At 42.6% G+C, this 21,606-nt stretch overlaps 2 protein-coding genes across 2 annotated transcripts; one reads left to right on the top strand and one right to left on the bottom strand.

The window, feature by feature from the left end:
• Positions 1–661: 661 nt before the first annotated feature.
• On the bottom strand, positions 662–4,115 carry LOC114229609 (zinc finger protein OZF-like). The gene is given in 4 exon segments (XM_054712882.1): positions 662–795; positions 964–1,667; positions 3,372–3,491; positions 4,107–4,115. Coding segments are annotated over 4 exon segments (966 nt in total). The 3' UTR covers position 662.
• Positions 4,116–8,482: 4,367 nt separating this feature from the next.
• Positions 8,483–11,934, top strand: LOC129148282 (nucleolar MIF4G domain-containing protein 1-like). Its single transcript, XM_054713035.1, has 2 exons — positions 8,483–8,687; positions 11,485–11,934. Exons 1-2 carry the CDS (start codon positions 8,655–8,657, stop codon positions 11,764–11,766), a joined length of 315 nt encoding a protein of 104 aa, XP_054569010.1. The 5' UTR covers positions 8,483–8,654; the 3' UTR covers positions 11,767–11,934.
• The last annotated feature ends 9,672 nt before the right edge of the window (positions 11,935–21,606 follow it).

Raw genomic sequence — 21,606 nt, 5'->3', positions numbered from 1 at the left:
ACCATATCTGTTCATCTCACCATGATGATAGATCACAACTTTCTATCAAATCATCCAGAGAGTGAAATTAAAAAAATAAATAAATAAAGCTTCAAAAGAAAAAAACACCTTTACTAAAGATCATAAACCAGAACAGAGGACAGAAAGCAGTTTGCAGGTTGGAGAAGAAGAGAGTAAAATAATTCATAAAAGAATAATGTGAGACCCACAATGTCCCTGAAAATGGTAGCACTCCTTAGCTTAGTATGAGTAGCTGGACAAACTCTGGGTCAGATGCATTCCCTAGTCAGAGAGAAAGGAATGAAGATCCTGCCAAGAGTTTGAAGTAATCACAATTTTCTCAAGTACAAGTGAGAACACAGAATACATTTCCACTGAGCACACAGGGTTTGTGACTGATGTACACTCTTCAGGACAGCCAGGTGTTTAGGTGAAATCTCTTCAGCCACAGATGCTTGCAGTGACATCAATCGGGTAATAGATCTGGGCATGTTAGCAAGTACAATGGAAATACTTAAAGCCTCACTTTACTTGAAATTTATGAGGAATATATCAGAGTGAATGTTCCATTAAATGGGTTTTAAATTCAGAAAAATAGGTCCCAAAGAGTTGCCTTCAGTGTTGTTATACTAAGTGAGAAAAATAAAACATTCCCTGCACATTTAATACTTCGCTCCAGTGTGAACTCTCAGGTGTCTATTATGGCTAGATTTTTGGCTAAAAGACTTCCCACATTCAGTACACTCATATGGCTTCTCTCCAGTGTGAACTCTGAGGTGTACAGTGAGGTTAGACCTTACACAAAATGACATCCCACATTCTCTACACTTATTGGGCTTCTCTCCAGTGTGAACTCTGTGGTGTACAATAAGTTGAGCCCTTACAGGAAAGCACATCCCACATTCTCTACACTTATAGGGCTTTTCTCCAGTGTGAACTCTCTCGTGTTGTTTGAGGATAAACTTATTACTGAAGAACTTTCCACAATCCCAGCACTCATATTGCTAGTCGCCATTGTGAACTCTTAGGTGCTTAGTAAGGATTGATTTTTGGCTAAAAGACTTCCCACATTCAGTACACTCATATGGCTTCTCTCCAGTGTGAATTCTCAGATGTATCATAAGGTTAGATTTTTTGCTAAAAGCCTTCCCACATTCAGCACACTCATATGGCTTTTCTCCAATGTGAACTCTCTGGTGTTGTTTGAGGTAAGACTTATCACTGAAGGATTTTCCACAATCACAGCACTCATATTGCTTGTCGCCACTGTGAACTCTCAGGTGCTTAGTAAGGATTGATTTTTGGCTAAAAGACTTCCCACATTCAGTACACTCATATGGCTTCTCTCCAGTGTGAACTCTCAGATGTATAATAAGGTTAGATTTTTGGCTAAAAGCCTTCCCACATTCAGTACACTCATATGGCTTCTCTCCAGTGTGAACTCTGAGGTGTCTAGTGAGGTGATCCTTTATAGGAAAGGACATCCCACATTCTCTACACTTATAGGGCTTTTCTCCAGTGTGAACTCTCTGGTGTTGTTTGAGGTAAGACTTATCACTGAAGGATTTTCCACAATCACAGCACTCATATGGCTTGTCGCCACTGTGAACTCTCAGGTGCTTAGTAAGTGTGGATTTTTGGTTGAAAGACTTCCCACATTCATTACACTCATATGGCTTCTCTCCAGTGTGAACTCTGGAGTGTACAGTGAGGTTAGACCTTTGACGGAAGTATATCCCACATTCTCTGCACTCATACTGCTTTTCTCCAGTGTGAATTCTGTTATTATGTTGAATGAGGTTAAAGATTCGTCTCAAAACTTTCCTACATTTGTTACACTCATAAATCACTTCTCCAGAACTGACACCCTGACTTTGAACAACTTTCAGGTTGTGGCTGGCAGCGTCTTTACACTTACCCCTCTGGTGATGACTTTTTCCATCAAGAAATTCCAGTGAAATCTCACTGCCATAGTGTAGCTCTTCAGTGTTGAGAGTGGACTGGTGGTTGAGAAGCTCTGAATTATATTGCAAGTCTTCTCCAACCTCCATGTTGGTTGAAGGCAACGAAGGTAAGTAGAAGCTGGACCTACTCACAAAGGAAGCCCTGTCCACAGCTTGTTTCCAGGGCCCCTGTCCACATTCATTCCTCTGTTGGTTTTGAGGGTTTGCACTAAAATAGAAGTCTCCAACACATGCATCACTACAGAATGCTTTCTGCTCAAAGTATGTTGCATGTGAACCAGTCAGGTGCAAAATACCGTTTAACACAGAGAAACATGGCTTACAGAGATGGATCTTCTGGGTGGCTGGAGCTTTCTTAGAAGCCCTGATCTGCAACTCTCCTTGTATAGATACTCTGTGATCAGAACAGGCCTCATCACCATCGATTTTATGCCAACAACCTGAAAAGTGATAAAGGGTAAGGGAATGAATGTTCAATGTGGTGGCAATGGAAAGTCCCATTGCAAAACTGTGTTACACATCACACATTGGTTCCATGCAATTGTCAGAAAAGAAGAGATGTGCAGGAAGGATTACTAAGAGGCTCTTTTGACTTTCTGGGCTAATGAAGATCACAACACAGGGAAGCCTCACCAGAAATAAGACACAAAAATGGAAAGCACCACATTGATTAGAATATGGATCTCCAGCTAATACTTCAACTAACAGCATTCAGCATGGCTTGTCTGCTGGGGACAGGGATGACCTGTACAAGAGATTGGTTAGGTCTTATTCCAAGTAAAATTCAATAAAGGAGTAGCTGGTTTTGTGGACTAAATAGCACACATGTGCAACTCATAAAACACATACAAGTCAATGTTGCAGAATACTGCAGCAGAGGCACCAGTGCAGAGGAACAGGTGACGAAGAGGTGAGCAGTTAGCACTGGACCAGAGCAACACAGCCAGCTATAGTATTCAGGGAAGAGAATATAACAAAAAACTGATTGAAGGTCTCACAAGAACAGCCCATGGTTCACATAAGTAAAGACCATAACATGGCACAGGTTGCCACAAAGAACCTTTACCTAGAGAAAGAGGGCATAAGTTGAAGCCATGCATGTGGACACTGTCAACCTCCCATAAATAGAAACTGCACGCTGGGACTCATTAAGCTCACTGCAAGATTCCTAACTTTCTGACTCCTGTACTTTTTGAGGTAACAGTTGTTAGCGGATGTTCGTGGAGTCCTTTGCTCAGGACTCTCCATCCAGCTCATCCCTGGCATCCACAGCACATTTGACAGGACAGTGGGGAAAATGAGTAGAGGCCATGTTCTCATTGTGGGAGAGAGAAAGCTATGACTGAGGAATAAATGACGAGAGGTCATCACGTCAAGACACTGGGATAACATCAAGGTCTTACCTACAAATGACACAAGTGCAAACACTTCCAGCATCACATTGCAGTATAGAAGTCTCTGAGCCTCATCAAGGAGCCCCCATTCCTCCTGAGATAAGACAATGGCCACATCCTCAAAGTTCACATCCTGTCATAATGGAGACAGTACAGCACAACATCAGCTTCACTCCTAAGAATCTAAATCTGTCATACTCCACCCTCTACATCCATCTGCTCTGTCCACTCCACACATCAGAGAAAATACCAGGCCTTCATACCATGAAAGCTACTGTCTTCTTATATTCCTAATGACATTTTGTCTTCCAACTATAATAAAGGCATTTGAGCAGATGAAATATACCTGAGCTCTGGACCTCCGTGTATGCCACACTGACATTTTTCAACAGAGTGGGTGTCAAAACCATAGGATAAAGAGAGATGCTGGCCATAAAGATAGTGATTTGATACTGGTCTTTTCAGGCAATACCCTCAGATTGTTTATCAAAGACACCAAATACATGGCATCACACTTCACCCTCTTGACCCCAATCGCGAGGTGCTGAGGCCATAGCTTTGTACTACCTGTTGCACAGAGTTCTTTGAACAACACTTCTCTCACACAGCTTCGTTCCCAGAGGCACAACTTCAAAGGTAATGCAAATTTGCTGTGACGAGGACAAATTGTTTCCTAATCACCTTTTTTGTCCCCAAAATTATAGTTTACCATCTCCATAATCTCTTACCTCTTACCCTTCTCCCTTACCCATGCCATTGGAGATTTTGAAGCCTGGATAACACTGATGTATGCTATCTCACTTCTATTAACCAGTGTGTCATCCCCAACAACAAAAGGCAGGTGGTTAGTTAAATGGCACCTAAGCTCTGTACCTCGAATGTAGTGTCCAAACACCCCTCTTTACAGGCAATTACCCTAAAATTCACCTTATTGGATCATTCAGACACCACCAGAAATGGACTCTCCCATCATTCACTCTTATGTCAGTATCAGGGTGCCGTGGCCATCAATTCACATTCCCTCTTCAAGTGCACATCACACTTTACCACATCTGGCTCACACCTGCACTCCCTCAGCCCCAGTCCCCATAGTCCTCTCCTTGGCTTACAAGTTATTACTTGGCATATGTTCTTCAGAGAAGGCTTTCCAAATCTCTCATTTAACCACCATGCAAGTCCCAGCCCCGATGTCCCACTGCATCATGCCCAGTGAGTTTCACAGATGGCCACTCAAGCCTCTAAGCTAATCCACAAGACTGACTGCACCTTCCAACAGTTAGGCCACACCAAGGGTTACAAAAAATCCTGGTAAGTGTTTAGAGAAGTTAATATCTACCAGCCCTAGTCGCATCTTGTTTGAATAATTATTTAGCCTCCAGTTAATCTCAGGTCCACTCATTTTAAAAGGCCGTGACCACTGCAAAATGATTACCTCTCCCCGAACTCTACTTGACAACTTCTATCCCTCTTCTGTGTTGTGACACCCACCTCCCACAAACAGTGCCCCAGCAGGAAAGCCAGTTCTTAGACTCACACTGTCCCTTCTGAGCTACTACCATTATCAACCTGACCATGATTCACTATATTAAAGTGATCTACAGCCCTGGCTGACGTGTATCAGTTGGTTGAATAGAGACTCCATGCACTGGTGAAGTCACACGCCTGTGTTGTATATATTTAAAAAACATACCTGCTGGTTCCTGAATCAGTTCACTATTCATATAAAGCCTTTGAACATTCTGCAACCCATGCCCTGGAGGGGCAGTCACCAACCTTTAGGACCTCATGGAGCACCAGTGGTCCATGGATCTCCGGTTGATGACCACTGCTCCAAAAATTTCCTTAAACTAGTGGTCAGCAACCTTTCCAACCTCACAGAGCACCAGTGGTCGCGGACAAATGGTTGGCGACCACTTCCCTGGAGGACCTCCCACTCACTACACTGGTTGACAGGAAGAAGGTTCACTTCAGGAAGCACTAGTCGTAGCCTTAGGATTCTTAGGATTCTGGTCTTAGTATCTGTTTAAAGTACCCAGGCCCAAGGGATACAAGAACAGCGGATAGTCCCAGCACACTATTCTCGCATAAGCCACAAGAGTGTGAAGCCCTAAAATAATCTTCATGAATCAGTACACCTAATTCACTCTGCATTTGCAAGAATTCATGGAAAGAAAATGGTCTTTTGAGAGCCTGGCAAACACAGCCAGGATCTATGGGCCCAGGCTGATCCTTCCCCAGTCCAGGATCTTGAGATGCCTACATTATCTCAGAGCTCAGTCCTCAGTGCACAATCTTGCCAGTTACCTTATCATTTACAGGACTTTTCCTTCCTGTCCACAGCGGCTGTCCTCTGCCTTCTAGTCTGTTCTTCCTCTGAGCAACTTCAGGAAAAGTTAGAACCCTACCTCAGAAAATGTCCCTCTTTTTTCCCAACTATCTATCGCCCCAGTGTCCTGAGAATGAAAGTAAAACTCCTCGTGCAAAACCACATCTCATCTTCTTTGTTGCCTTTACACCCAAAACCGGCCTGGGTTTTCCTAATCTTCCCGACTTAGCCCCTTCACTGGCTGAGCCCCATCATCGGCTCAGCTCCATCACCTTATCCTTAGAAGTTGGCATTGCAGCCTGTGGCCCTCTTTCCCCCATCACACTCTGTGTCACCCAGGAGTGACTCAGTGTTCTGGATGCAGCTTTCTGGGCTGCCCTAAATGAGAGATGCCAGTCCCCAAGGCTGGAGGGTTAAATGGGGTCAGGCTGAGATAAAGCTTTAACCAGAGAAGAGTCTGGAAGACACAGAGGCTCCAATCCCAGCCTGTTGGTGCACAGAAAGTCTCAGACACACCGGTGCACAGCAAGGACACTGCCTCCTAGGCCTCCTCTTAATCACAAACAGTGGACTGAAGCCGGGGAGTCCTTGAAGAAACTGAAGAGGTCAAAATGCCCGAGAGGAGGAGGAAGGAATAAGTCCCGCCCTAACATGATGCACTGACACCAAAATTGTCCTTTAGCTCCACCCATGTTGGCGCATTCCTTACTGGGTAATGGAGTTTTAAAAAATGCCAAGGGGAAGGCTAGCATCCCAGCCAATGACATTGGTGAATAAAGGTGATGTGGTTCAGCAAATGGCCTTGGGGAAGGACAAGATGGGACCAGAGGCCTGGTTTACTGGAACAGATGGGCATATCTCCCAGGAGAGAATTGTAGGGAGGACTGGGAGAGATCCCCCAAGGAATGTATGCACAGGGGAAAATGGGAGATATCTGTAATACTATCAATGAGAAAAAATACATTTTATTTTATTTTAAATAATATAGCCCAGCTGGTGTTGCTCAATGGTTGAGCATTGACCTATGATCCATGAGGTCACTGTTCTATTCCTGGTCTTGAAACATACATGGGTTGTAAGTCCAATTCTCAGTTGAGTGACTGTGGGGACGTGCAGGAGGCAGGAAATCAGTGATTCTCTCTCATCATTGATGTATTTATCTCTTCCTCTCCCTTCCTCTAAAATCAATAAAAATATATTTTAAAGTATATACATACATGCATACTCCATGGACATAGACAATAATGTGGTGATGGCCTCGAAATGGTGGGGGCAGGATAGAGGTAAGCAAAGGGGGATGAGGATGGAGGAAATTGGGACTATTTGTAATAGAGACTACAATAAAAAAGGTAGTTGGCCCGCATGGCATTGCTCAGTAGTTGGGCGTGGACCCATGAACCAAGGTATCTCTGGTTCGATTCCAGGACAGGGCACATGACCAGGTTTGGGGCTCCATCCCTCTAGGAGGCACACATGAGGCAGCAGATCAATGATTCTCTCTCATCATTGATGTTTCTCCATCTCCCTCTCTCTAAAAAAGTCAATAAAAAAGAATAGTGTTAAGATTGATTTGAGTCAACAGCGCCAAGGTGAATGAGGGCATCACGTTTTCTTCCAAGTCCTCTAAGCAAAATAATGCCTTGGCCTGTCTTTATAGAAGATGTGCCAGGTATAACTGTTTGGGAACAGGAAGTTGCCTACAGTGGGTCTGCCTCTGCTTGGTCAGTAGTGTTTGAGTTCATTACTTCATGTTAGAAAAGATTTCACAACACGAGTTCAGAAGATTTTGAGGGTACATTAATTAAAGCTGGGGATAATGAAAAAGAATGTAGGCCTTATGACAGAACAAGCAACAGCAGAGAGATTAGGCGTGGCCCCTTTAGCTCTCTAGAAACATTGTGGGAAATAAATGAGCCAAAGTGAGGCTGCTGTTAGCTCACTGGGCATTCAGAGAAAGGAGGTTCTGAGTGCAGATTCAGGGGGGTAGCCCAGCATGAGCTGCCACTGCTCATTGCTACCCTGGTTACAGGTCCAATGGGATCCCTGAAAATCTTAGGAGAGTCCAGCTGGTGTGGGTCAGTAGTTGACTGTTAACCCATGACCCTGCAGGTCACTGATCGATTCCTGGCCAGGACACATGTTCAGGGAGATTAAACTTAAGTGACCACAGCTGCTGTCCTGCCTTCTATTGTGTTCTTCCTCTGAGCAATGTTAGGAAAAGTTAGAACCCTACCTCAGAAAATGTCCCTGCTTTTTTCACAACCATCTAAGGCCCCAGCGTTCTGAGAATGAAAGTAAAACTCCTCCGCAAAACCACACCTCATCTTATTGTTGCCTTTACACCCACAACAGGCCCGGATTCCCGAATCCTCCCTGTTCAGTTGCACCATCACGTCCTTACAAGGTGGCACTGCAGCCTTCCACCCTCTTCCCCATCAACCATGTGTCACCCACGAGGGACTTACCATTCTGAACGCTGGGACCTGGGCAGCAGGACCTGAGAGGCGCCGCTCCCCCAGGCTGGAGGGTTCAGTGGGGTCAGGCTGCGGGAACGCTGTGAGCAGAGAGGATCCGGGTCTGTTGGGGCTCAAGGAGCCTCAGACACACCCTGCACAGCAGGCAGCTGCCTCCCAGGCCTCCTCCTACTCAGTCCAGTGTCCTGAAGCCTGTGACTCTGTGAACAGACCTAACAATTTAAAATGACCACCTTGAAGAGGAAGGCGGAAGTCCCGCCCTAAACGGATGCGCAGACACCAGAATGCCTTTTAGCACAGTCCACATGAGTGCAAGTCCTTCTGGGTAATGTAGTTTTCTCAACCGCCCATGGAGTACTGGCATCCCAGCCAATGACTTAGGTGAATAAAGGTGTTGTGGCCCAGCAAGTGACACCTGGGGAAGGAGAAGATGAGACCAGAGCCTGGCTAACTGGAGCAGACTAACAGTTCTCTGAGGGGAAGAAGGTAGGGAGGAATGCAAGAGATCCACCAAAGAATACATACAGAGGTTTGTATCGGAGACATCCATAATACTATGGACAATAAAAAAATATCTATTTTCTTAAATGTTAAAATAATGTACCCCTAGCTGGTGGTTGAGCCTCGACCTATGAATCAGAACGTCCTGATTCTTTTTTCTTATTATTAATTTGTAAATTATTTATTGTTTAAAGTATTACATATAACTCCCTTCCCCCCCACCCCACTGAGTTCTCCCCAGCCACCCCTAGCCTCTGCACATGCCCTTACCCCCCTCTCCTGTAGCATCTGGGTCCATTGACAATGCTTATATGAATGCATATAAGTCCTTTGGTTGATCCCTCACCATCCCTCCCTCTCTTGAATTCCCTGTGAAGTTTGATAGTCTGTTCGATGCTTCTATATCTCTGAATCTATTTTTGTTCATCAGGTTATGATATTCATTATATTCCACAAATTATGAGGTCATGTGATACTGGTTCTTTTCTGGTCAGGACACATACATGGGTTGCAGGCTCAATTTCCAATGTGGGGTTGGAGTCATGCATGAAGCAATCAATCAGCAATTCTCTCTCGTCATTGATGTTTTTATCTCTTTCTCTCCCTTCCACTCTCTAAAATCAACAAAAATATTTAAAACAAAGTATATACATATATTCATAGGCCATGGACTAGGAGCAGTGGGGGACTAGAAGCAGTGGGGCAGAGTAGGGGGATCAAAGGGGGGAGGAGTATGGAGCGAAGTTGGAAACGTCTGTAATAGACTCAACAATAGAAAATAATAGTGTGCACAGATGGTGGTGCTTAGTGGTTGGGCATGTAGGCATCAACCAACATATTATTGGTTTGATTCCAGGTCAAGGCACATACCCACTTTGGGGGCTTCATCTCTGTAGGGGGAATGCTAGAGGCAGCTGGTCAATGATTCCCTGTCATCGATGTTTCTTCCTTTCTAAAAAATCAATAAAGATTTTCAAAAAATGAAGTGTTAAGATTGATTTGACTTAACAACAACAAAGTAATTGTGAACCATCATGTTTTCTTCCAAGTCTTGTAAGCAAATTCATGTCTTGTTCTGTCTTTACACAGGATGTCCCAGGCATAACTTTTAGGGAACAGGAACCAGCCTGAAGTTGGTCTGCCTCAGCTTGGCCTCTAATGTTTGAGTTCTTGACTTCATGCAGAAAAGATTTCACAACAGGAGCTCAGAGATTTTTATTTATTATTCTCCCTTTATTGATTAAGGTATTACAAACGTGTCCTTAACGCCCCTTATAGTCCCCTCACCCCACCAATTTTGCCCTCACCCTCACCCCCTCTTGTCTGCATCCACTGCTTATGCTTATTTGCATGTGTACAAGTCCTTTGGATGATCACTCCCCCATACCCACTCCCTCCCCTACCTTCCCTTTGTGCTTCTCTGTCTCTGGATCTGTTTTTGTTCATCATTATATGTTGTACATTATATTCCACAAATGAGTGAGATCATGTGATGTTTATCTTTCTCTGACTGACTTATTTCACTTATAATCCATGCTGTTGCAAATGGTAGGAGTTCTTTCCTTTTTACAGCAGCACAGTAGTCCATTGTGTAGATGTACCAAAGTTTTTAAATCCACTCATCTTCAGATGGGCACTTAGTCTGACCACAGATCTTAGCTATTGTTAAATTGTGCTGCTATGAACATAGGGGTACAATATCCTTTCTGATTGCTGTTTCTAGTTTTATGGGATATATTCCTAGAAGTGGGATCATTGGTTCAAATGGCAGTACCATTTTTAGTTTTTTGAGGAAACTCCATACTGTTCTCCACAGTGGCTGCACCAATCTGCATTCCCACCAGCAGTGCACGAGAGTTCCTTTTTTTCTGCATCCTCACCAACACGTGTCATTTCTTGATGTGTTAATGATAGCCATTCTGACAGGTGTGAGATGGTACCTCATTATTGTTTTGATTTGCATCTCATGGATGATTACTGACTTTGAGCATGTTTTCATATGTATTTTGGCCTCCTTTATGACTTCTTTGGAAAAGTATCTATTTAGGTGTGTTGCTCATTTTTTGATTGGGTTGTTTTTCTTCCTTTTGTTAAGTTGTATGAGTTCCCTGTAAATGTTGGAGATTAAACACTTATCGGAGATGACATTGGAAAATATGTTCTCCCTTGCAGGGGGCTTTCTGAATATAGCCCTTGTGTCCTATATTCCACTAGTTACCAGTCATCAGGGTCAGGCATTCTCTGATACCATCCAGCATGTTCACCATGTGAAATAACAGGATTCTCCACGCACCAAAGTCTCTACACATACAGAAAACTTAAATATTCCCTGTATTAATTAGATATGACAGAGGTGACTAGGTCTCCCTTTCCAACTGGACCTTCGACACCACTCCATGCCTCCTCCTCCAGGCTCAGCATGCGCTTCAGAATGAGGGCTGTTAGATGTGCAGCACTGCAGAGAGAGATGTGCGGTGGTCTTTTTCCAAGGATCCAGATGGCTGCTGGCTGAGGAAGTCCACCTTGACTTAGAAGATGAGAGGATGTGCTTACAGGAAACTCCAGTGCTGTGGCGGATTGCTCTGTGCTGCATCCACGAATCTGTGTTGCCGTGTATCAGTACTGTACACTCAGACTGGTTTTTAAAGCGTATGCCCTGTGGGCGTGTGCATGCTACCCTGTGTATATTGATGTGTTGATTTTAAAAGTACTGACTCTTTCAGAATAAACACTACAGCTTGTTGAAAAGAAGGACCCCTGAGAGTAACTTGCTGCCACAATTTACAGGTGTTTGCAATGACGTGTGGTCTGTTTCATTTGTGCAGGTCAGAGCTCCCTTTCTGGAGGCCACAGTGAGGAAGTTTGATGACATCTATAAAAAGGGAAGCGAGGGCAAAGAGTGTAACAACCTTTTCACCATCATTGCCCATTTGTGTGACTTCCACCGGGTACAGTCTCTCCTCATATTCGACATTTTGGAAAAAGTTACTAGAAATTTCGCAGAGAAAGATATGGAATGGATCCTATTAATGCTGAGAAATGAGGACTTTCTGAAAATAAAAGATGATGTTTTGTCACTGGAAGTGAACACAGAGAAACAAGACTAAGCCAGCGGGGCAGGCACCAAGTTCCAGGACAAGACCAGGTATGATGGGTCACTCAACCTGCCTCCTAAGTGCCTAAATCCTCAGAAGCTGATCAGCACATAGAATACACTGCTTAAAACTACCAGTACTTTTGCATTCTTTAAGAAAAATATTTTAAAAATAAATAAATATTAGCCCAGCCTGTGTAGCTCACTGAGTACCAACCATGCACCAAGAGGTTACTGGTTCGATTCCCAGTCAGGGCACATGCCTGGGTCTCAGGCTTGATCCCTGGTGAGGCACTTTCCTGGGTGGAGCCATCCACCCCCATTCCTTGGACTCCAGCGAGCAAAAATGCAGTGAAGTCTTGAGGATAGCAATCACTTTACAAAAGGCAGAAATAGTCACCGTCTCCACATCTCCATGGGCAGGCTGGGCACCTCTGTCCCAAGGTGGCCTGCAGGTGCAGCCCAGGAGGGATGGTGCAGGAGGCCTGGAGGCTCTGGGGGCAGGGAACTCACTTGACTCATCTTAGCTTGTCTTAGTTTTATTATTTTGTTTTGTTTTTGTTTTGTTTTCTTTTTCCTTTTCTTTTCTTTCTTTCTTTTTTTTTTTTTAAGGAAAAGTTGAACCACAGTCAGGGCCAGAAAAAGGCAGTCTGTGCTGCTGACCAAAGGTAGTCAAAATGAACTACTATAAAACAGGTAATAATATGGTTAAATCTTAGTAACATTGCATTAAGTGAAAAATTAAGTTCACGAAGATCGTTAAGCATGAATTCATTTTTACATTTAACAATATTTAAAAAAATATGTGTTTGTATTAGTCAAGGTTATGACTATATTAGAAAACCTAACCCTTTTGAGCAAGTTAATCTGCTTTTAAAATAAAGTCTCAGATTGTGGTCTCTTGGGTGTCAAAATGGGTTGTGGATTCAGCCCTGCAAAGAGGAATTCTACTTGCTTCTGCTGTGCCTTTTGAGAAGAAAATTTCTGCCCTGTGGCTTTCCAGACTTCCAGTCCAGCCACCCTCCCCTCTTACAAAGTCCTCTTTCCTCACTATTGCTCCTGCCAAGACAATGCCTTTTCTCATTGACACTTTCTCTGTGGTTACACAGCACTGCTGGGTCTGGGAGCAGGGACGAGGGAGGTTGTGACCTGACTTCTTGCCCTGCATGAGCTCCTGTTTGCCAATTGTCTTCTCTGCTCTGGGTCACCTGTTATCAGTGAAACAGGTATCAAGGAAACATGGCTTCATGTCCACATACCCTGAATGGGCTAAGAAATTTAAAAAATAATTTATTATCATTCCTAAATTGATAGAAATTCAGGAGTCAGTGATGAAAACAAACTATTGGGATTAGGGTGGCAGTTAGAGCAAGATTATCATCACTTTTTGTCCCTTTTGTCACTGCTTATCTTTTCGATTTGCTTTGCACTTAGAATTTAAATGCATTCTCTAATCTGGTTTATGGTTTCTCCTACTAATACTAAAACTCATGGATCGTGGACCATATGTTGATGCAAATACTTTATTGATTATTGATATTATCCTATTGGTCCCTTACATTTTTGTTGATCCAGAATATCTGTTTCAGATTTTAAATTTGTATTAGACAGAGCTAAAACATGCATATTTAGTTTATTTTGTCTACTTATTATTATCCTATCTCCTGTAATAGGTTTTATTTTTTCATGTGCCTGAGCCACTATTTCTTTAAATTAAATTTCTGCAGTATAGAGTAATCATGTCTAACAAAAAGGATTTTAAAACAACATTCATTCCACTCATTTATTCATTTAAAAGCAGTATTGAACTTTTGCTATGCTAGAGTCAGAGTAAGAACAAATAATACAGGTTCTTTCCCCTCAAGATGTTGGTGCTTGGTAGAGGAAAGGAGTAAAAGAATATGCAAAAAAAAAAAAAAAAAGCTCCCCAATTTGATGAAATAAAAACTACAGGAAGATTGCCATTATTAATTTCCATCCTTTTATAAATGAAAGGTTTGGTAAACACCATTTGATGTAATTTAATTAAATAAGTATATTTTTTCTTTTTTAAAATACATTTTTCTTGATTTCAGAGAGGAAGGGAGAGGGAGAGAGAGAGAGAAACATCAATGATGAGAGAGAATCATCAATCAGCTGCCTTCTGCATACCTCCCACTGGGGATTGAGCCCACAACCCGGGCATGTGCCCTAACCAGAATTAAACCTGGGACACTTCACTCCACAGGCCGACACTATCCACTGAGGTAAACCAGCAGGGCAAATAAATAAGTACATCTTAAAGACCTACTAGGGGGAGTCCTTGGGATGAACTAGACAATGTTACAGTCCTCAAGGAGTTGAAAGGGCTGGTCATGTGGATTTAGATTTCCCGGTACTCCCAGCCTTTCCCAATTACAAACTGACAGGGTTCTTGAAGAAAACCAAATTTAAGGAATTGAGGATGGCACACAGGATCATTAAGTTCTCCAGGTTTATTTAGACTTTTCCAGGTGCATAAACTTCTTCTTTCTAGTATCCCAAATTATTCCTGTGATGGTTTAAAACATTTAATTGAAATGCCAGGAGTTGTGATTGCTAGTCTCTTGGCTAGGTTTCTAAGGGGAATTCCCCTTATGCTATCCTCTATAAAACAAAATATTGAAGAGTTGCCCAGCTTTGTGTCTTGATGTGTCTTAATCATTGGGATAAGACATATTTCTCTGAAATGGAAAATATTGTTTATACTTCTTGCTGGACTTGGCTAATAGTTTCAGTGTTTGCTTAAATTCATAATGATTTCTCTTGAATGGATCCTTTTCTTTTGATGGCCCTCCTTATGTAAACCATCTTTATTTGCTTTGGAGAGTCTATTGCTAGCAAAATTACTTGTTCATATTAGAATGATTTCTTATTCCAGTGGGAGGGGAATAACTGCTGATCCCCTTCCTTTTTTGGCATCTAAATATTAAGTAAGACTACAGTACCTGCCCTAGACTTGTAGGCTTCATCTTCAGAAAACTGTAAAACCCCAGACATATTTTTGGACTCCTGGGAATTCAACATGTTCCTTAAAACATGATCTTTATTACAGAAAATACCTTGTCATTTTCTAAATTAAAGCATGGATTTTCCTCTTACCAATAAGTTACTCCACTTTAAAACTTTTTAATTTAATTCTAAAATATAGCATTACATTAATTATGTTGTTAGATGATTCAATATTTACTTTCACTTCTCTTTATATGAAACCAAAACAACTATTTGATTCACTCACATGAATGGTAATTTGTGAATAAGAGAAAGAAAAGCTGGTGTGGCAATGGTTAGAGTGTTGGCTTGCACACCAAGGGTCACAGGTTTGGTCTGAGGTCAAGTACATGTATCTGGGTTGCAGGTTCAATCCTGAGTGCAGTAGGCAACTGATCTCTCTCTCTCTTTCCCCCTTTCCTCTCTCTGGAGATAGATGGAAAAAATATCCTTGGGTGAGGATTAACAAAAAAAGGAAAGAAAACAACCAAGATGGTGTCATAGGTAAACACCTGTACTTGCTGCATCTCCCAACCACATCAAAACTCCAACTAAAAGACAAAACAAATATCATCCAGAACCACAGAAGGAAAGAAAAAAGCACATTGAGACTGGTAGGAGGTGCGGAGGTGTGGAAGTGCGGAGGTACAGAGGCGCTCATGAAACGGGCTGACAACTGGGTGTGCTGTTGTTGTTTTTTCAATTGGGAGGGAGATAAAAGCTCCCGATTGCTCTGAACTCCAGTTCTGGGTGATACTTTGGGACCCAGACTCATATGGGGAGAAAATGGACTGTCTGGCATCGGGCCGAAATGTGAGGGCAGTTTTCTCTCACAGGTGCTCACAGTGATCATTGTTACTGCACAGGGCTGTGGGACACAGAGACCCGGAGACCTCTTACTGTTACTGTTTGAGCCATTACTGTTTGCTCCACCCTGGTGATTCCCTGAGACCCTGCCCCACCCAATTTACAACCTCACCCAAGCTGTGTACAGCGGCTTTTGCATATGAATGGCCTATCCTTTTGCAGCCTAAAACCTAACAAACTGCAGCTGGGTCTGAGAGCTCCAAAGCCTCCAAAAGAAGGCCTAAGGCCCTGCAGCAGCTTGCATTGCTTCACAGCTGGGCCTCATCTGGGCACTTCCAAACCCCAAACAAAGAGGAGGAATCTGCAGATCTCTCTGTAGTTCCTGCTGGGTGGCAGCAGGCAGTGGCTGACTTTGCACCTCCTCGGAGATCCAAAAGCCAGGGTACCCAGTGGTCAGAGTGAGACCATACCAGATTACAACTCTTCACACATCCATAAGTGACATACTCAAGGGACAGACTCAGTGAGCATCAAAGCACCATTGAAGCAAGTCCTTCCCTATAAGGATGTGTCCAGTACAGCAGTTCTCCCATTGTAGACACAACTGGTCCTCACAGCCAATTGGCCTGGAGGTCAATTCCTCACAGTGATACCAACAGCAATCAAGGCTTAACTACAACAAGACTGTACACACACACACACACACACACACACACACACACAAAATACTGTACACACAGCCCACAAAGGGGTGCACCAAGAGTGTCCACCTCAGGTAATTGGGGAGGCTGAGCCACTGGGCCCTATAGGACACCTAGCACACAAGGCCATTCTGTCAAACACAGGGAAGCAGCCAAAATGCAGAGACAAAGAAACATGTCACAAATGAAAGAAATGGAGAAAAGCAAACTACCAGATATGGAGTCAAAACCACAGTTATAAGGTTAGTTAAGAATCTTCTAGAAACCACTGATAAATTTAGCGAGACATTCGAGGATATGAAAACGGACCAACTAGAAATTAAGCATACACTGACTGAAATAAAAATATTATACAGAGATCTAATAGCAGACTAGAGGATCATAAGAATCAAGTCAAAGATTTGAAACACAAAGCAAAAAAAAAAAAAAAAAGAATCCAAAAATATGAAGATAGATAGTCTAAAGAGCCTCTGGGACAACTTCAAGTGTATAACATCAGAATTATGGGGGTGCCAGAAGAAGAAAGAGAGCAAGATACTGAAAACCTATTTGAAGAAATAATGACCAAAAACTTCCCCCACCTGGTGAAAGAAATAGACTTACAAGTCCAGGAAGCACACAGAACCCCAAACAAAAGGAATCCAAAGAGGACCACACCAAGACACATCATAATTAAAATGCCAAGGGCAAAAGACAAAGAGAGAATCTTACAAGCAGCAAGAGAAAAAGAGTTAGTTACCTACAAGGGAGCACCCATAGGATTATCAGCTGATTTCTCAATAGAAACTATGCAGGCCAGATGGGAGTGGCAAGAAATATTCAAAGTGATGAATAGCAAGAACCTATAACCAAGATTACTCTACCCAGCAAAGCTATCATTCAGAATTGAAGGTCAGATAAAGAGCTTCACAGATAAGAAAAAGCTAAAGGAGTTCATCACCACCCAAACCAGTATTATAGGAAATGCTGAAAGGTATTCTTTAAGAACAGGAAGAAGAAGAAAAAGGTAAAGATAAAAATTATGAACAACAAATACATATCTATCAACAAGTGAATCTAAAAATCAAGTGAGTAAAAAATCTGATGAACAGAATTAACTGGTGAATATAATAGAATCAGGGGCATATAAAGGGAGTGGATTGACAATTCTTGGGGGGAAAGGAGTGTGGGGGGTGCGGGAAGATATTGCACAAAAATCGTACACCTATAGAAGAGGACAATGGGGGGGGGAGTAAGGGCAGAGGGTGGGGTGGGAACTGGGTGGAAGGGAGCTATTGGGGAAAAAAGAACAATTTTAATAATCTGAAAAATAAAGATTTATTAAATTAAGAAATAAAAAGAGTATATCCAAATGGTCGATAAACATGTGCTAATCTTATTTTAAGCAGGTAAAGTACAATTAGAAACACAATATGGTGACATTGTATATTTGTCAAAATGGTCAAAAATTAAAATACAAATGGTGTCAAATGTTGGTGAGGAAGTGGAGTAATTCTAGCTCTCAGATGCTATTGGTGGGGGTGTAAAGTCCAACAACCACTTTGGGAAATTGCCAGTATCTTCTAAAGTGAAACATGGACATTCCCTATGACTAGGCAACCATGTCCTGATTTTCCCGGAACAGTTTTGGCTTGTGCATATTTTCTCAAAATGCTTTTTAGGTTAGCATTTGTCCTAGACTTTTTCAGTTTGAAACAAAATTTTGGTTAATAATTGCATTAAAATAAGACAGGAAAGGTTTAGTGGGCTTTCTTCTTCCAGCTCTTGCCAGGATTTGCCTAGTAGTGTGGGAAGTATAAATAGTAGAGTTCATACTTTAACACATTGTTAAATCTTAAAGGCAACCAGAAATAACCCACTTTCTTTCACCAACTCTCTCCTGATGCCACATAACTAAACTTTTCCTGCTTTAAAAATAAATATTCTTTGTCTTGAATTGTTGTAAAAGAAGTTCTGGCCACTTGGTATAAAACCAGCCAATTGTGCAATGGCCCCTACCCACTGTCCTGTGAGAAGCATGAAGCCCATAAACTGCCAGCTGGTGTGATCAGTGGGAAAGTTGAGAAACTGTATTTAGGAGTATTTAAAATATGTACAGAAAATAGAAGCTGAGCTGTCCTAGTTAAAGAGTGAATGGAGAGTAGTGTCAATGCTCTTACCATGGTGGTTTTGTTATCTATTGTATGGTGTAAATCTACAATTGTTCATTAATCATGCCATTATTTTGTAACACTTTTTAAATTTCACAATAAATTTCCTTGAGAGCAATGAGCTAAAAAAAAATGGAAGTGCATATTTAATTAAAACAATTAGGTACTGTTTCTGTTTCTCAAGGAAGGTGATGATAAATGTATTATTTTCACAAAATATCTGTTGACATCAACTATTCATCACAGGGTGGTATCACTGATCACAGAACAAATGGACTGAAGAAATGTCTGCATACATATTAAAGTGGTAGGGATTTTAGGAGGGCTGTAAGCAGTCACAAAAGGTGAGTTTACATGTCATTCCATGAAGCATGACTTTACATGAAGATCAAATGACCATTGCAAATTAATTTTATTCATTTTAAAATTTCTCATTTTCTTGTGCAAACATAAAACATGAAATGATAGCTGTCAGTGTGTTCAGTCCATTAGCAGAACAAGAACTTCTAATTTATTTTTTGTTAATCCTCACTTGAGGAGATTTTTCCATTGATATTTTTTAAATTGAGAGTTGGGGATGGGAGAGAGAGAGAGAGAGAGAGAGAGAGAGAGAGAGAGAGAGAGAGAGAGAGAGAAGCATCAATGTGAGAATGCCTCTCACATGTGCCCCAACCGGGTCAGGGACTGAACTCACAACTGAGGTACGTGCCCTTGACTGGGAATCAAACCCAAAACCCTTTGGCACAAAGGCTGATGCTCTAACCACTGAGAAACCCCAGTTAGGGCAGAACAAGAACTTTTAAAACAGTTAAATGATAACAACAGTATAGCAATGTCATTGATGCCTCAGAAGACTGATTGTTAAGCCTTTTCAAGTACACCCCTCTCTAGCACCCTAGATCCCACTTTACGCTTCACAATTCTGAAGTAAAAGACATCTTAAGACTGTCTTTTTGTAAATAATAGTACAGTACAGTAATTTGTAAACAGCAAAACCAAGCCTCATCGTTTGAAATACTTCTACAGCATTACTGTGTTACATGTTCTAATTTATTATTTTCATTAGTATTAAAGGATAAAATAAATATGTCAATTACAAAATTTTCCTGAGGCATTGTACTTTTATATTTTACTAGAGGCCTGATGCACGAAATTCATACAAGAGTAGGCCTTCCTTCCCCCAGCTGTCGGCTCTGGCACCAGGGACCCAGGCTTTTCTCTGGCCGCTGGCAGGCACCTGAGACCCAGGCTTCCCTTGCAGCCCCGGCTTTGTCTGTAAGGTCGTCTGGAAGGAGGTCTGGTCTAATTACCATATTATGCTTTTATTATTATAGATGCTTCACTTCAACCTATTTTTTCTATACCTTGGGACAGTTCCCAAGTTTCTGTGTAAAGTTATCAAGGGCTCAGTAGATGGCGCTGCTACATTGTCTTTTTGATCAGTTTTCGGAGTTGTTGCTTTCTAGGACCCTCATCAGAAATTTGTAATCTTAGCACAGGGGTTGGGAGGAAAAGCCAGATCTCTTAACCTAGTTCTAACTAGGTACCAACTGAGATTCTAAGTCTCCTTTTTTTCAAATCCTTTAAAAATTTTGTGTCTTGAGTAAACAGAGATATTGTCTAAACATCCATTACTTGGGTATTTATCTTTAATACCTGTCATCTGAGATTCTGAATGTATTCTGCTAATATTTTCTCTCCAGGTCTTAAAATCTAGATAAGTAGATGAATGCCATCACAAATCCTTTACTATTTTTTTCAGAACATAAAACAACTAAGTCCAGAGAAGTCACGTTACTCTGAAAATTGAATTTTCCCTCCCAGAAAACAGCCTTTCAATTTTTAAAATATCGCTAACACTAACAATAGGATAAACTCTATCTGATGAGTGAACAAATGTGTGACAAGCTGGCTGACTGCAGCATCTTTCCTGCCACCCCCAGGCCTGTTACTAGAACTGGCTAATAGGCAACTTGTTCAATTTTTTTGTCTTATTATTAAAACTGGGGGCCCAGTGCATGAATCCATGCACCTTGAAAGGAACTGAGGGCCACGAGGCTGCAGTGGGCACAGGGGCAGGTCTTGGCCCATCCTCCATGCCCCTGCTCAGCCCCTCCTGCCATGGACCCTGGTCCCCTATCTGCTGGCAGCCATGCTACCACTCCTGCTGCCGCTGCTCCCATGTGCTGATGGCGCGGAGCGATTGGGGCCAGCAGCATCAGCGGGTGCAAGTGGCAACTGCTGCCCCGATCGCCCCTCAGAAGCAGAGGGAGGTAGAGAAGTCCTCAGGGGTGATTGGGGCCAGCTGTCACTGTTCACACCAGCTGATGGCACCGAGTGATTGGGACTGGCACCGGGCACCAGCAGCAGGCAAGCTCGGCTCCGGTGCCAGCAGCAGGTGCGAGTGGGCCCATTGTCAGCAGTGGGGGCGAGAGGTGGCTGCCGGCCCCAATCGCCCCTCAGGAGCAGGGGAAGGTGGAGAAGCCCTCAGGGATGATTGGGACCAGCAGCAGCCACTCGCACCCACTGATGGCGCTGAGTGATCAGGGCCAGTGCCGGGCACCAGCAGCGGGTGCGAGCAGGACTGGCGCAGGCAACAGGTGCGAGCGCTGGGCAGGACGGCGGCACATGGGAGCAAAGAGTTTTCAGTAACCACCAGAGGCTTGCTCCGATGACAGCAACTGGAGCCCCGCCTTGGTCCAGCGCCCCTGCTCACCTTCTCCACCATCCCATGGGGCCAATGCTCACCATGTTTTATGCTCTGCTGCCTGCTGCTGACATTTGCCATGTTGTGTGCATGCCCCCTGGTGGTCAGCACACATCATAGCGAAGGGTTGTTTTGTTGTTCGGTTGTTCCACTGTTTGGTCTATTTGCATATTAGGGTTTTAGATAGATAGATAGATAGATAGATAGATAGATAGATAGATAGATAGATAGAGATAGATTTCAGGGCTACCAAAAAGTATAGCTAATCTAACAAACATACACGCTTTAGAAAAAAGATCACAGGTACACTTGAACACCATATGCATTATTCCTATTTGCACTCATTGTTCTCACTTCCTAGTATTTCAAGTTCAGTTTTCTGTTCATGTCTTTGTCATCTATCCTACTGACTTTGTTCTTTTGTTTTTAATCCTCATCCAAGAATATTTTCCCCATTAATTTTTAGAGAGAATAGAAGG

Source organism: Eptesicus fuscus, chromosome 24, assembly GCF_027574615.1.
Source record: "Eptesicus fuscus isolate TK198812 chromosome 24, DD_ASM_mEF_20220401, whole genome shotgun sequence".
NCBI classification, from domain to species: domain Eukaryota; kingdom Metazoa; phylum Chordata; class Mammalia; order Chiroptera; family Vespertilionidae; genus Eptesicus; species Eptesicus fuscus.
The sequence above is the reverse complement of the archived record's forward strand: the minus strand, read 5'-3'. Positions and strand labels throughout refer to the sequence as shown.